A 14,474-nucleotide genomic window follows, 5' to 3' on the forward strand; every position below is an offset into this window, starting at 1 on the left:
TATAATGTTGAATTTGTGCCGAACCGGCCATGTTGTTGTTAAGCCGCCATGCCTCACCGCAACTTCACCAACATTTCTGTCTTACAGGGAGATGTTACGAGACCCAGAAATGAGAAACAAACTGATCTCTAACCCGACAAACTTCAACCACATAGCACATATGGGTCCTGGCGATGGCATCCAAATCCTAAAAGACCTACCCATGGTGAGAGATAGCCGGGTGCATGTCGGACCATTGTTACGGCTTCTGTCATGAATCAGTATAGGATTATGGGGTGACTAATAGCGGACTGCTGCATATAAGACATGTACATATCCGTATTAAACCTGTACATTGGCAGGTTCCACATTCTAGAGAAGACATTCTATTGTTCTCCGTTATCAGAGATTTCAAACTGAGGGTCATCCATTAAGGTCATAGGTTAATGTTTTCCATTCTAACAGATTCATATATTCCTGCCTATTGCATGTATCAAGTGTTGTTATTAGATATTTTTCATTTAGTGGTCCTTTTATATAAGTGGCCCTTTATAAATTTTATAAAGCAATCGTGGATCCACTAGAGGGCGCTAAGGGAAAGAAAGTCCACTTGGAAGGTTAAGATCAGTACTTGCAAAAAACATTTATCAGTAGTCTCTGCAATTCCACAGTACTCCTCTAGAAAGCTTTAGATATTTCTCTTATACCATAGTGGTGGGTAAAATAAGGTTTTTAATTCTGGGAGCTAGGTATAAAGCACACACACATTTAATGGTATTGCTGACCTTATAATAGTCAGTAAATCTAGTGTAAAAAGTTTTATCTGCTCCGATAAGTGATAGACCGCCAGCCAATCAGATCCTGCCTGCCATGTTGCATGGCGGGTTTGAAAAATTACAGGTTGGAGCTGATTGGTTGGTTGTTTGTCACTCTCCACTTTATCACTTTTTAAAGCTTGATACATCTGGCTTAGTAGCTGGCAGTGTACGGATTCATGCCTCATCTCTGCCACAGGCTTATAGAAAAGGGGGAAAACTTGAATACAGCAACTCTGATCCGCTAAAATCAAAAAAAGCTCATGTGTAAGATTTTATTGCAGCTATAGGGTAAAATTAATTATTAATAATATGATAATATTTACCTCAGGTTTTTTTTTCCATTATTAGACCACAGCAAAACCCAGCTTTGTCCCAGTTAATTTTAGGTAGCAGTGAAAACTTGCAGTAATATAGTAACACTTGGTATTATGATGTATTCTTGAGCATGCGGTAACCTAATTTCCCCACACTGCACATGGTGCCATTTTGTGAACCGAACCAATTTCTCAGACTATTGAGGCACCAACCGAACCAATTTCTCAGACTATTGCGGCACCAACTGGACTAATTGTCAGACAGTTAAGGAGGGTGCTGGCCTCAATTGTTATAATAAAATGCAGCTATTTCTGTTTTTGGATTTTTGTAAAAACATAAAAAAGGTTCCGTCCGGTGACTGGGTGAAGTAACAAACGACCGGTAACAGGGCAAGCGCCTTTAGTAGGTGTGTCACTAGGGACGCCTCCTTCTGTGTCTGCTACGTATATATGGTGTGAGACCAGCGGATCTTTAAATGGGGGGGGGGGGGATTGTTTGACGTCCGCTAGATTTTTTTAAAATTTTTAACCGACATTATAAGCTGGCCTGACATAGAAGGCCGCCTCCATTCCGGCAATAATCCTGAAGTTGGATTATCACAGACAAGGTATTGCTGATAACGACGTAGCCGCTCCCTGACTGTATCTTCTTCCTTTCTGTCTCTTTACTAGCCTAGGTCCCCTTATTCATCCCCTCTCCGACATAACTCCAGCCTGATATCCACTCCGAGCAACTTTGAGCACGTGTATCACATGACTGTAAACTCTGCTGAAAACTTCCTCTCCTCCGATCCCGCACACCCCGCCTCTTCCTCCTACTCCTCCCCGTCTCCCAGCTCCACCCCTGGCTCTCACAGGGTATGCACAGCTGAGGCCCTGCGCTGTACTAACCTGTGTGGTGTGCCTGGCTTCACGTCACCGCTTCTCAAGCCTATCGCTTGCTCTGTCGTTCACCAACCCTCCATCTATCTCTCAGCTGTGGTAGAATCTATTCACGTCATCATTATAAAAATTTGTACCCCTCACCATACGCGTGGATTGTAGAGCACATTTGCAATGTAAAACACTTCAAGTCCTCTTATTCCTGAGGTGATTTAAAACAGGTTCCTAACCAGGCATTAATATGTATTTAATTTGAGAAGTTACCACCAATACATTGTAGATAATGATATTCCTACTGTATCATCATGAAGCATTTACATCCATACACAGCGGAGAGAGACATTTTATGGCCATCGGCGGCACTGCTGAGATCTTATGAGGTGGACATTTTGTGAGCTGAACCAAAGATTGTGAAATTCAGTTATTTGAATACAGACAACAAGAAAAAAACTGAGCGCTAATGTAACCCTAGTGTAACGGGGTTCCAGCTGCTAACTACAAAGGGATTACCAATCCCTAAAAACAAGACAAGAGAGTGACAAAGAAGTTGCGCTGGGAACCACTCAAAATATTCACCCAAAATAGGTTTCAATCTAAATACTGGCAATAATGACATTAACAAGGTTATTAAAATTAAGACAGTCGAGTGGAGAGTAATTAATAAAACATTTTATATTAGTCAAATATATAAAAAAACATAAATATTTCTTAGAACATTTAATGAATGTATAAACATACAAGTACCGGCCGATACACAGTAAAAAGAAGAAAATAGAAAAAATCTAAAAAATTTAATAATTGGTAAAAATTTTTTACCAATTATTCCATTTTTTAGATTTTTTTTCTGTCTTTTAATTTTAATAACCTTATTAATATTAATTTTGTCATTATTGCCAGTAATTAGATTGAAACCGATTTTGGGTGAATATTTTGAGTTATTTGAATAGTCAATAGCATGACTCTTTCCGAGTGAATAATACCCCCATTCTGATGAGCACCAGGTCCAACTCCCAAAATGACTGCCTCTGCAGCCTAAAAGCCAAGCTTTCCATCTGCTTTTTCCCAAGTGAATTTATTCTTTTTTCTCCTGTCCTGGTGTCCTCATTACACATCGCCAGCATTGAATCCATTGTGTGCTGCTGTGTTGGAGTGGAGTGATGTTGGTCTTGCTGTAATCGGCAGCGGGGATGTTGCAGCCTTCGTTTGTCCTGGGCTGACTCGGATCTTGGGCCTAGTATCCTCTCGTGTTTTGTCTGTCATGCCTATAAAAGTTATGTCACGGTGTGTTTACTGAGTAGCAGCGGTTTGTAGTTCCTGTCGTACTGTACCTCACCTGGTTGGATTGTAAGTGATACACACTGACATGTAACCTGTCCATTATGTGCCTTTTACAGAACCCCCGGCACCAGGACAGTCGGACGATGTTCAGTGGATCTGTCAGTATTCCATCAATCACCAAGTCTCGCGGGGAGCCAGGACGGTCTATGAGTGCCAGCAGTGGGTTGGCTGCACGTAAGTCACGGCGCTCCAGTAACCTATAAATCAATGATGCAGGCCTAGACCATGGTTGGATGGTGGCCTCCACTTCTTTCTGCATCAGAGACATATGGCTGGCCTGTCGCCACTGGTGGACATGCTGTAGGGAATGTATGGATGATGGGCATCACTGTGCCCGCAGCACCTTCGCATCTAACCTACCTTGCTTTGCAGGGTCTTCGCAGAACGGCAGTGCTTTACGGCGAGATTTCTCCGGGGGCAGCTATGGGGCAAAACGACAGCCAAAGACCTCACCATCTGATGGGTCTTTATCTTCTGGGGGACTTGACCAAGGAAGCGATGTGCCAGCAGGAAACTACGAGCGTGAGGTGAGAACTACTTCCTGTCATGTGTCTCTTGCCTGTTCAACTGCACTGTCATCCAAATAATGAGCACTATATGGCACATTAGATGTGGAAGTGCTTATTGACCTTTCTTTGGGAACCTACTCATGGATATGGTAGAGAGGCTCTCCTGCTGCTCTGTATGGCTCTATAATGTTCCTGAAGGCTTGAACTCTGACTGAAGCTGGGATTTGAGTTGACAGTAAATTGCTCCCTAACATGCTTTGTGTTTCCTCTCCACCAATCAGCTACTGATTATTGATCTCATTGTAATTATCTCCTTGGTGGGTCCATGACAATGCTCATGCTTGTTTTCCCAACATTCTGCTTTCGCCATTGGGCCGTGAAAAATGTTGCTTGATGGCGCCCAAGATGAACTATTGAGAAATCATGTAATTGCACTGCTTTACAGTTGGGTGGCGAGTGCTCCACTAATGAATAGTACAGTACCGTGATAGATGCTGTACAGTATGTGTGAAGCGCCATCGCTATTCACCAGTCGCCTTTGCTTTCCACAGAACGGTCCTGTCCCAGCTGCTGCCATATTTCACAGCAGGCCCTGATGTAGGCGTGTTTGTGAGAAGGGCCCTGTCCTGTCATCTCACCAGAATGAGGAGCTTGGCTCTGCTGCATCTCCTCATTCTGGTAGCCATTTTGACAGTGAATAACCATACAAGACGCAACTGTAATGCTACCGCGGAGCGGAGCAGATACATGTGCAATTCACACCAAATGCAGCAGAGCGGAGACATGCGCAGTGCACACCAGATGCCACTAACTGGCAGTTTTTTTTCCACCTTACAGTACATTTAGATAGCGGTTTAGCGTCCAATGTGGTCAGATGGCAAAGCGTAGAGTATGGAGCTTCAGTATGGAGAGTGAATACACATAAAGCACAGGAGAAAGCACACTGTCAGAAACTGTATGTTCTGAAGTATCTGTACTGTAGGAGGCCGGTACATATAGTATTGTAAAAAAATACACTGTATCCATTGTACTGCACATACTGCTGTAAGCCGGGTAGCAGCCACCATTTTGTTAATCTGCTACTTGGTCGCTCAATCAGCCCCAAGGTCTCAGTTTCGAAAAAGTACAGTATGTGGAGCTCATCTCACCTTTACGAAGCTGTACTAGGCATATATTTCCCGCCAAGTCCCAGGGACTATACAGTAGTGTACAGTATGTACAAAATGGTGGACAGAAAATAATCAAACCATGAAATTCCAAAACATGAGCTGATCCTGAGTGGGTTTCAGACCTACTGTAGGCATGCACAGTGCATGGAATGCTGTGGCTAGGCTACAGGTTCTCGAAGTTGGTCCTCAGGACCTCGCACAGGGCGGGATGTACTAAGCCAAAAATGTGGTAAAACCCCCGTTCATATGTACTTAAACCCGGCTGCCATGTCACCGAAGGGCAGGAAAGGTGGCGATACCCTGTAGAAGCCTATGGGCTTCTATCGCCATCTGCCCTCAGCCTCCCTACGCTCCCTCCCCATCCTCCGTGCTGCTCCTCCTCCCCCAGCAGCATGTCACAGCCAGCCGGGGAAGTCCTTCCGGCTGCAGGTGGGAGGAGGGGATGCCGCATAGCCAAGGAGGTGACGGAGACAAACCCCCCCCCCCCCCCCCCCGCACACCACATCACAGGTATCGTGTGGGGCCTCCGTCACCGCACCGCGATGCTAGACGCATATGTTAGTACAAATGCACTAGCATCGCGCCGGGGGTGGCGATGTATGTTAATACATCCTTCCCATTTTGCATGTTTTGCAGGTCTCCTCACAGAATCAAGTGAAATAATTAGCTCCACCTTTTAAAATGTGTCAGTCAGTAATGAGTGCACCTGTCGAGTGAACTGGAAAACGTGAACTATGTGGGGTACTGAGGACCGAGTTTGAGAACCACTGCTCTAGGCCATTACAGCTACTGTACCGCTGCCCTGGTAGTACTGCTGTTCCGTGGCCCTTTAAAAAAAAATCTGCTACATATTTGCAAATTCACCTCTGGGGACACTGAGAGGAAATGTAGGCCGAGCCCAGCTCCATAAGGATGGGCACATTTTGTGGTAGATAGCTGCTATCCATAATTGTGTTAATATGCTACGTAGGCGCATCATGGAGATGTAATGTAAGCATTACAGATGTGGAACCCTTCCATATTTAACCTATTTTTTTTTCTTTTTGTCACCCGCCAGGACTCAGACTCTCCAAGACATTCAACGGCCTCCAACAGCTCTAACCTCAGCAGCCCCCCAAGCCCGGTGTCCCCTCACAAAACCAAGAGCAGTTCGCTAGAGAGCTCGGACCACGTCAGCTGGGATGCTTGAACTTCTTGCCCCTCCCGCTGCTCTCTGCACCCCGCCCCCCCACGCCTGCCTGATCTCCAGCTTCTCGGGATTGGCCAGGATAAGGATGGGTTGTCTACCATCGCAGCGCCACATTGCCTCGCAGGGCAACGCGTTGGCGGACAGAAGCGCCCGATAGTAGGATTGGTTGCTTTCACTATGGTTTACAAGTGGTTTCGTTGCAATGAAATCCTTTAGCCGCAAAGGGCAGAAATGAGCTCAAAATGGCGCACATAGGATTAAACCATTTATTTGGGGGGGAGACTGGGGGCGGGAGGGGTTCATGCTGCGCCCAGTAAATTCCTTAAAGACTCTTTGAGGATCAGCACTGTGTCCCCTGTCCGCTCGCGGGAGAACACGTCCAGTGCGTGTCCATTGAATGTTAGGCCCGCTGTCCCACCCATGGCCCTCCTCTCCACGTGTCATCAATAACGTATTTTACTACAAAAGCAGAGTTTAATCTAAATAGTACATTGCATATGTATATATAAGGATGATGTATTCCACTGAGAATAGAGGCATATTTAATGAGAGATTCTGTAATTTTAATGATGGACTGTTTGCGTTCATAATTGATATTGGATAAACCAGCTTAACGGAGCAGAGTACCTACCGTACAGCCACACACTTCACGTTTTGCTTTACGTGGTCGTCATTTTTACAAGTACACCCGTCCCCCACCATTGTTTTAAGTCGTCCATGTTCTACAGTCACCTTGGTTTTGGCGCCGTAGGAGGAGCCTGCTGTCCATTCACAGTGCGCCAGCTTTGTCACGGAGCAGACGAGGACCGTTGCTAAGGTTACCAGCGTCTCTTCTATCTGTAAAGCAGGTGCCAGCCCCATGTGAATATTTAATTTCTCAGGAAATCCTATTCGCCACCCATCCGCCCACCCCTAAACCTTCTCAGCCGTTGGCTCGTCCCTTCCTAGAAACACCCGCCATTAAGCAAATTACTGTTCACATTTAAAGGGGTTGCGTCGTAAAATCTGTCTATAGAAGTTTTTGTTTAATTAGCGGTTATGTATCGCCATGAATACTTTTTATAGCAGTGTTTCCCAAGGACGATCCTCAAGGCACACTAACAAGTCCGAGGCTAGTCATGCTTGAGCACAGGTGACCTAATTAGTGCCTCAGGTGTTTTGATTTATCCATCTGTGCTATTGCCTAGATCAGCGGTTCTCAAACTGTGGGTCCGGACCCCAAAGTGGGTCCCGGCCTTCTCAGCATGGGGTCACGACTCCATGTTGCTGACCATCAGGCTGATGACTTTTCTAATCTCCGTCAGTGATTCCAGGAGTCTGAAAAATCTGTTGAGTTGTCTGTGATTTTAGACTCCTCCCATCATTTTGTGCCTCCACAATGCTGCCATGTATATGCTGTCTGCTGACTACACATGTGAGGAGAGGGCCTTGTGCAGTAACTTGCTGGGGTCCTGTCATTATTTTTATTGTCTGATGGGGTCCCAGAGCAAAATAGTTTGAGGACTCCTGGCCTAGATATCCAAAAAACCTGGACTGTGAGTGTGCCTTGAGGATCAAGGTTTCATATCCTTCAGTTGTCGCTATACTACGGCTCTGTGGAGGAAACACAGCGTTATACAGCAGTGGAAAGAGCGACCGCTGCAAACTGTTGGGTATGAACTATAGAACGATGATGCAACCCCTTTAATTCGTGATCACGTTTACATTTATCCTATAGTTTGGAGCAGGAATTGCACTCCAGCCCCACTTGACCTGCAGGCGCCTTTATCTGGATTTTGACCGCTTGGCGGCTGTTAGCCTTCACGAAAATCCTGTGCCTATAGCATACCAAAGAGGCATTATAATGGTCTCGTAAAGAATTAACCACCCCAGAAGCGTCTCCTCTTTGGATGTACTGAAAGTTACCCCACCCACTACCCTATCATGGTCACGTTTAGGAAAAAGAATCAATTCTACGATCACACTTTGCATGTAGGTCATTTGTATTTCCATTCATTCTGCATTGTTTGTATTTATTTATTTATTATAATTTTTTTTTTTATGTCACCGTCCCCCCCTCACCAAAGTATTCTGATGTCCCCCCCCCCCCTCCTCTTCCCGCGTTGTATAAATCCACGTATTGTGCTTTGCGCGATTCTCTGCAAAATATTTTTTTTTCCTTTTGTGTTTGTTACAATCGAGATGTCATTTTATCTGTTAATATATTTATAATCACGATGCTGTTTTTTTATTTTCATTTATTTTAGGTTTTTTTTTTTTTTTACAGTTAATGCTAAACCAAAATAGTAAAAAAAAATGATATATATTAAAAAAAAGTAAACAAAAAAAAAAGGAAGACAATAAACGACACCATGTATTTTTCATTTTGATATAATCAGTTCTGTGTCGGTGGCTACGACGCAAACCATCCGCCGACGTGGTGTGCTGGGTATTTCTAGGAAATACGCAAATCCTGAGAAGTGGACCGCAGAAGAGATTCTGCCATGGCAACGCTGTCGTAGCCGCCGGTACAGATCTGCCGGTTTTATTGATCACATATATTAGCCCATACTGGCTATAGGAGCATGACATTTTGACATAAAGAATAAAGTGTACCTGGTAACGGTTTGGTTTTGCCAATAAAATATTTTAATTTCATTGACGTTGGAAGGGGATTCCGCTTTTGTCTGCAAATATTAAACTGTCTGAGAAACTCTGTAAAAGTGATCATTCTGATGACATTATAATCTAGAGTTCTAATCTCATAGCATCAATGTCATGCTCTGGTTTAGTCCTAGCATACCATTGGACGTACCGGCCTATAGTTTGTATTGTGGGAGTCCTTCAGCAATGGCAATTCTACACATTTATAAATGAAAGGGAACCTATGCATTGGCAGGCCCAATCCATGTATAATTATCTTTGCCTGTGAAGCCTTTTTTGTGTAAAGCAATGATGACGTGCAGGTAACCATGGTTAACAGAGGAAGGACAATGCTTTCAAAGCACCACACTTATTTTTTAAAGCTTCCAGACTGTTATTTTAACTCAGTCAGCATGACAAACTGATCTCCAGCCTTGACCTCATCAACACATCAGCGATGGCAAAGTCTTACCCATGTATAATTGCTGGAGAGCCAAAAAATGGCAGCCATACCCATGTGCAATTACAGTGGAACCAATAGTAGCCCTATCCATGTATATTTACAGTGGAACTTCATGGGAATCCCAGTGATGGCAGACACCATCCATGTATTATTACCTGGGAACCTCAGTGATGTCAGGTCTGCTCTATAATTACAAAGGAACCTCATCTACAGCAAACACCATCCATATAGAATTATGCAGGAACCTCAGCGGTGGCAGGGGAGCCCGATGGTAGGTCGGCAGCAAATAGGTCAACATGCATATGGTCAAACGGTCGACATGTTTTGGGGTAATTTTTTTTTTTTTTAGTTTTCTTATTCGTTTATTAATATTATTATATACTTCATTGTCCATTTGGACACTGATTGGGAATGGTAAAGTGTGCCAAGCACAGTGAGCCATGAGAGGGGATGTAGTACACTAATTGGGGGTCCACGTCCTTGTGTCAACACCATAAAAATGTGAAAACTGCTTGTCAACCTAGTATATCACAACTGTGATGGCAGGTTTAGCCCATAGATAATTACAGGGGAACATCATCAGTGGCAGATAGATATTTGTATAAATAATCCGCCAGAAGTGGACTGGAAAAAATCCCTCTGAGCAGCAAGCCACCATCAATCATGTATAGACAGTAGATGTCAGTCTGTATAGCAGAAGGGTGCCGATGCCCTAGTGCAGGGGTGGCCAAACCTGTCCTTAAGATCTACAAACATTTCATGTATGTCAGGCAACCTGTGGATCTATAGTAGAAATTACTGCAGCATGTTTGACAATGAGACAGTAGTTACTGCACCTGTGCACCAGCTAGGTGGTCTGGGAAATGTGATTAATGACTACAGCTGTGCACCAAATAGGTGATTTGGGAAACGTGGACCATTGGTAGATCTCGAGGACCGGTTTGGCATATCGCGGCATCATTCTTTTTGTGCAATCTGCCAGGAGCTGCCTGTGATTGACCGCTCAATAGGTGGGTTCATGCCCATTAAGGAGGTTAGTCCCGACGGATCAAGCAGTGTGTATGGAGAACACACTGCATGATCCATCTGTAGATATATCCATTAGTTTATGGTCATAGGCAAACACGGGGGTTTCCGGTTGCCCAGGAACCCCCCTCCTTTTGGCAATTGCCTTAAATTATGACAATAGCTGGTATATAATATGATCAATAGCGCTGCTACCACACCATGCAGTGTAAGGGACAGAGCAGAGCTGCTGCAAATGCCCAGTGTACCAGCTTCTTTTACCACATTTACTGTATGTGTGGATCTATACTATAATAATAATGATATTTATATAGCACTTTTCTCCCAATAGGACTCAAAGTGCTTCACACATTGTCTTTACAGCTCGAAATACAAAACAAGCTTAACAGTAGATGTCAGTGAAATGCTTGAGTAAATAAGTATGTCTTTAGTCTATTTTTAAAGGATTCTATAGTGGGCGCTTCTCGCACTGTGCGAGGAAGAGAGTTCCACAGAGTTGGAGCAGCAAAGTTGAAAGCTCGACCCCCAGATGAATTCAGGGAGATTCTGGGTACTGTTAGTAGTCCTTCTTCAGTGGATCGTAGTAATCGAGTAGGACAGTAAGGGATCAGCAGCTGTTGCAGGTACCTTGGGCCCTGGTCATGTAGGGCCTTGAAAGTGAGTAAGCCAATCTTGAAAACGATTCGCCATTTTACAGGTAGCCAGTGAAGGGAGTAGAGAATGGGAGTTATGTAGCAGGAGCGGGGCTGGTTAGTTAATAGTCTGGTGGCTGCATTTTGTACCAGCTGCAAGCGGTGCAATTCTTTTGCTGGAAGACCCAGGTAGAGAGCATTGCAGTAGTCTAGTCGTGATGATATAAATGCATTTATGACTTTAGGAAGGTCTTCTGAGGGAATTAAATGCTTGATTCTGGCTATGTTTCTCAGATGAAAGAATGAGGATTTGATTGTGGCTGACACCTGATGTTTAAGTGTCAGGCCATTATCCAGGACAACACCAAGATTCCGCACATGATCAGAGTTTTTTAGTGCTGTGCCCCCCAGCTTAAGACCTGTCAGTTGGCTATGCTGCCGTCTTGTCCTGTGATTTATCATCAGGACTTCTGTTTTATCTGGGTTCAGTCTCAGCCAACTGGCACTCATCCACTCCTGGAGCTCAGCTAGGCAGCCATTTAAGGTTGTTATTGTGTTAACGGTGCCTGGAGCAAAGGACAGGTACAGTTGGGTATCATCTGCATAGCAGTGGTAGACCAGACCGTGACGTCTGATTATGTCACCAAGTGGAAGCATGTATACTGCAAAAAGCATGGGAGATAGTATAGAGCCCTGTGGGACACCACAAGACAACGGCACTGGTGGTGAAGAGTATACTCCCGATGCAACTCTGTGACCTGCCAGCGAGAAATGATTTGAACCAGCTAAGGACTGTGCCACCCAGGCCACAGAAATTCTTCAGGCGCTCAATTAGAATCCCATGGTCAATGGTGTCAAATGCTGCAGAGAGGTCCAGAAGGATTAGGATTGAACAGTCTCCTCTATCCCTTGCATTTAGAAGATCATTGAGCACACATACCAGAGCTGTTTCTGTGCTATGTCTTCTCCTGAATCCCGACTGGAATGGATCATAAATGTCATGGAGGTGGGTCTCTAGTTGAGTTGCAACCACTTTCTCAATAACCTTTCCTAGAAAAGGAAGATTTGATACTGGCCTGTAGTTGGTCATGCAGTCAGGGTCTAAATTAGATTTTTTAAGAAGTGGTCTGACTATTGCTTCCTTTAGTGGTTCGGGAAAAACGCCTGTCTGCAAAGAGCATTGAACTATTTTTGCAAATGCAGGGCCGATTATTTCTATACACCCTAAAAGAAGCTTGGATGGGGCAGGGTCCAGATCACAGGAGGAGGGACGCAACAGTCTGGAAATTCCAGCAATGTATTGTACATCCACTTGGTCAAAGATGTCCCATGAAGGCAAGTGTCTTAAACTGGTAGGCTTGGTCTGTTGGAACTCCTTTGGTGTCACTGTGGGGATTCCAGCCCGGATGATAGATACTTTATCTGCAAAGAATTTAGCAAACTCATTGCATCTTGACTGCGAGAGGGTTACATCAGGCTGCAGGCCTGCTGGTTTGCAAAGCATCTCCACTGTACGGAAAAGCTGAGCGGGCCTATTTTTTGCTGTCATGATCTCATTTGAAAGGAACACTGTTTTCTTGCGGGTGATTGTTGATTGGTATATTCCAATGTGTTTGATTAGATTTAATTTATTCTCTGCCAGGTTTGTCTTCCTCCATCGTCTTTCAAGTATACGACCCCTTTTCTTGAGATCACGAATACTGTTGTCAAACCAGGGAGCTTGATGGTGTGGTTTGCAGGGTCAAATACGCAATGGGGCTATAGTATCCAGTGCCTCTGTCACAGCCCTGTTATAAAAATGGACTAGGGAACATGGATCTTTACAGGTCCCCATCACTGCTGAGAGGTTCAAGTTAGCTGCCATGGCCTGAGGAGTCATAGCCCTCCTTGGGCGATATTTGGTCAATTCCATGGGCACAGATCTATTTTGAGGGGTTGCGACTGAGAACCATATTGAATGGTGGTCTGACCATGTGACTGGGTTTATCTTTAGGTCAGATACTTCTAGTCCAATCTGGAAGACAAGATCAAGAGTGTGGCCACTTTTATGTGTAGCAGAGGGGATGACTTGAGTGAGCCCGAGCGCATTCATTGTGCACATGAGATCTTGGCCAAGGCGTGAAAGCTCATCATCGACCCATGCATTGAAATCCCCGAGGATGAGCCATCTTTGGTGCTCCAGAACTAGCCCAGCAACAATATCTGCAAACTCTTGTAGAAATGTCCTGAACTATAGACCTGGGGTAGCCAACCCTAGTCCCCGAGAGCTACCAACAGTGCATGTTTTGCAGGTCTCCTCACAGAATCACAAGTGAGCTGATTAGCTCCATCTGTGTATCTTTTAAAATGTGTCAGTGATTAATGAGTGCAGCAGCTAGGTTGTCTGGAAAATGTGAACTGTTGGTAGCTCTCGAGGGCTAGGGTTGGCTATCACTGCTATAGACCATCTGTACTGTTAAATAGTAATACTGTATTACACATCCTAACCCTATTCCGAGTGCTTTCCATCCCATATCCTATCCCTACTAGTTCCCAACAATAGCAATACAGCTTGTAAACAGTAGAGGTTGCTGTGACACAGCTGAATAGTGTCCTGTACTGTAAATGACCACTTTGCTTTGGTACAGGTGGTCCATGTCAGCATTGGAGGTCCTCCAAATTCCCATGGCAGACTCTGGAACTGCTGCCTTAGATTGTAAGCTCTGAAACACTTCACACCAGTCCGTGGCATACAAGGTACAACCTATATTTTTATGTTTCTCATCTTCCCCGGTATTACAGGGTGCACCAATGCCACACTCGCATCCTTCCTGCTGCAACATTGGATAACAGGTAAAAGGTTAGGAGGCTAGAGTCTGGACCAGGAGGGAGGAATGGCCAAGACCATAATTTTCTTACAATTCTACTGAAGAACCCCCTATAAGCCCACACAGAGCTTCCGCTTGCCCCTCTATATGCCAGTCTCCTCTTCCCTTCAGCTGTCCAAGCGGGAATGGTCTCCAGCAAGCACAAGGAATGGGTGTGGTATAGCTCACGGTCAATGTTTCGGTAGCTATGAAGAGGCTAGAATCAGATTGGTGAAAAAAGTGAGATGTTGCCGATAGCAACCAGATTCTAGCTATCCTTTAAAACAGGGGTAGCTAAACTGGTTCTTAAGATATACCAACAGTCCATGTTTTTCAGGACATCAGTGGATCTGTAGAATGTGTTAGGAATGAAGATTGCACAGGTTAAAAATGAGTTTGTAATGACCGCACCTGTGCACCAGCTAGGTGGTCTGGGAAATGGGACAGTAATGACTGCACTTGTGCATCAGCTAGGTGGTCTGGGAGATGTGACAGTAATGACTGCACCTGTGCATCAGCTAGGTGGTCTGGGAGATGTGACAGTAATGACTGCACCTGTGCATCAGCTAGGTGGTCTGGGAGATGTGACAGTAATGACCACCTGTGTTTAGAACGTGAAAGGTTAGGTACATATGGCTGACAGTGTAACCATCCTACATACAGAGGCTTTCAGAAATGAATAGAATA

General features: G+C 44.6%; 1 protein-coding gene across 7 annotated transcripts in view; it reads left to right on the plus strand.

Annotated features, from left to right (window-relative positions):
* CDC42BPA (CDC42 binding protein kinase alpha) overlaps nucleotides 1-8,839 on the plus strand; it is a 109,983-nt gene extending 101,144 nt beyond the window's left edge. For 5 of the 7 annotated variants that reach the window (XM_083175519.1, XM_083175522.1, XM_083175520.1 and 2 more), the window contains 5 exons: nucleotides 88-205; nucleotides 1,784-1,969; nucleotides 3,388-3,505; nucleotides 3,704-3,858; nucleotides 6,067-8,839. In XM_083175519.1, the coding sequence (XP_083031645.1) occupies nucleotides 88-205; nucleotides 1,784-1,969; nucleotides 3,388-3,505; nucleotides 3,704-3,858; nucleotides 6,067-6,198 (709 nt within the window). In that variant the 3' untranslated portion in view covers nucleotides 6,199-8,839. The remainder of the gene's footprint in view (nucleotides 1-87; nucleotides 206-1,783; nucleotides 1,970-3,387; nucleotides 3,506-3,703; nucleotides 3,859-6,066) is intronic. The other 2 variants (XM_083175525.1, XM_083175526.1) reach the window with 1 other exon arrangement.
* Nucleotides 8,840-14,474: the final 5,635 nt, after the last annotated feature.

Source organism: Crinia signifera, chromosome 3 (genome assembly GCF_055691185.1).
Source record: "Crinia signifera chromosome 3, ASM5569118v1, whole genome shotgun sequence".
Classification (NCBI taxonomy): domain Eukaryota; kingdom Metazoa; phylum Chordata; class Amphibia; order Anura; family Myobatrachidae; genus Crinia; species Crinia signifera.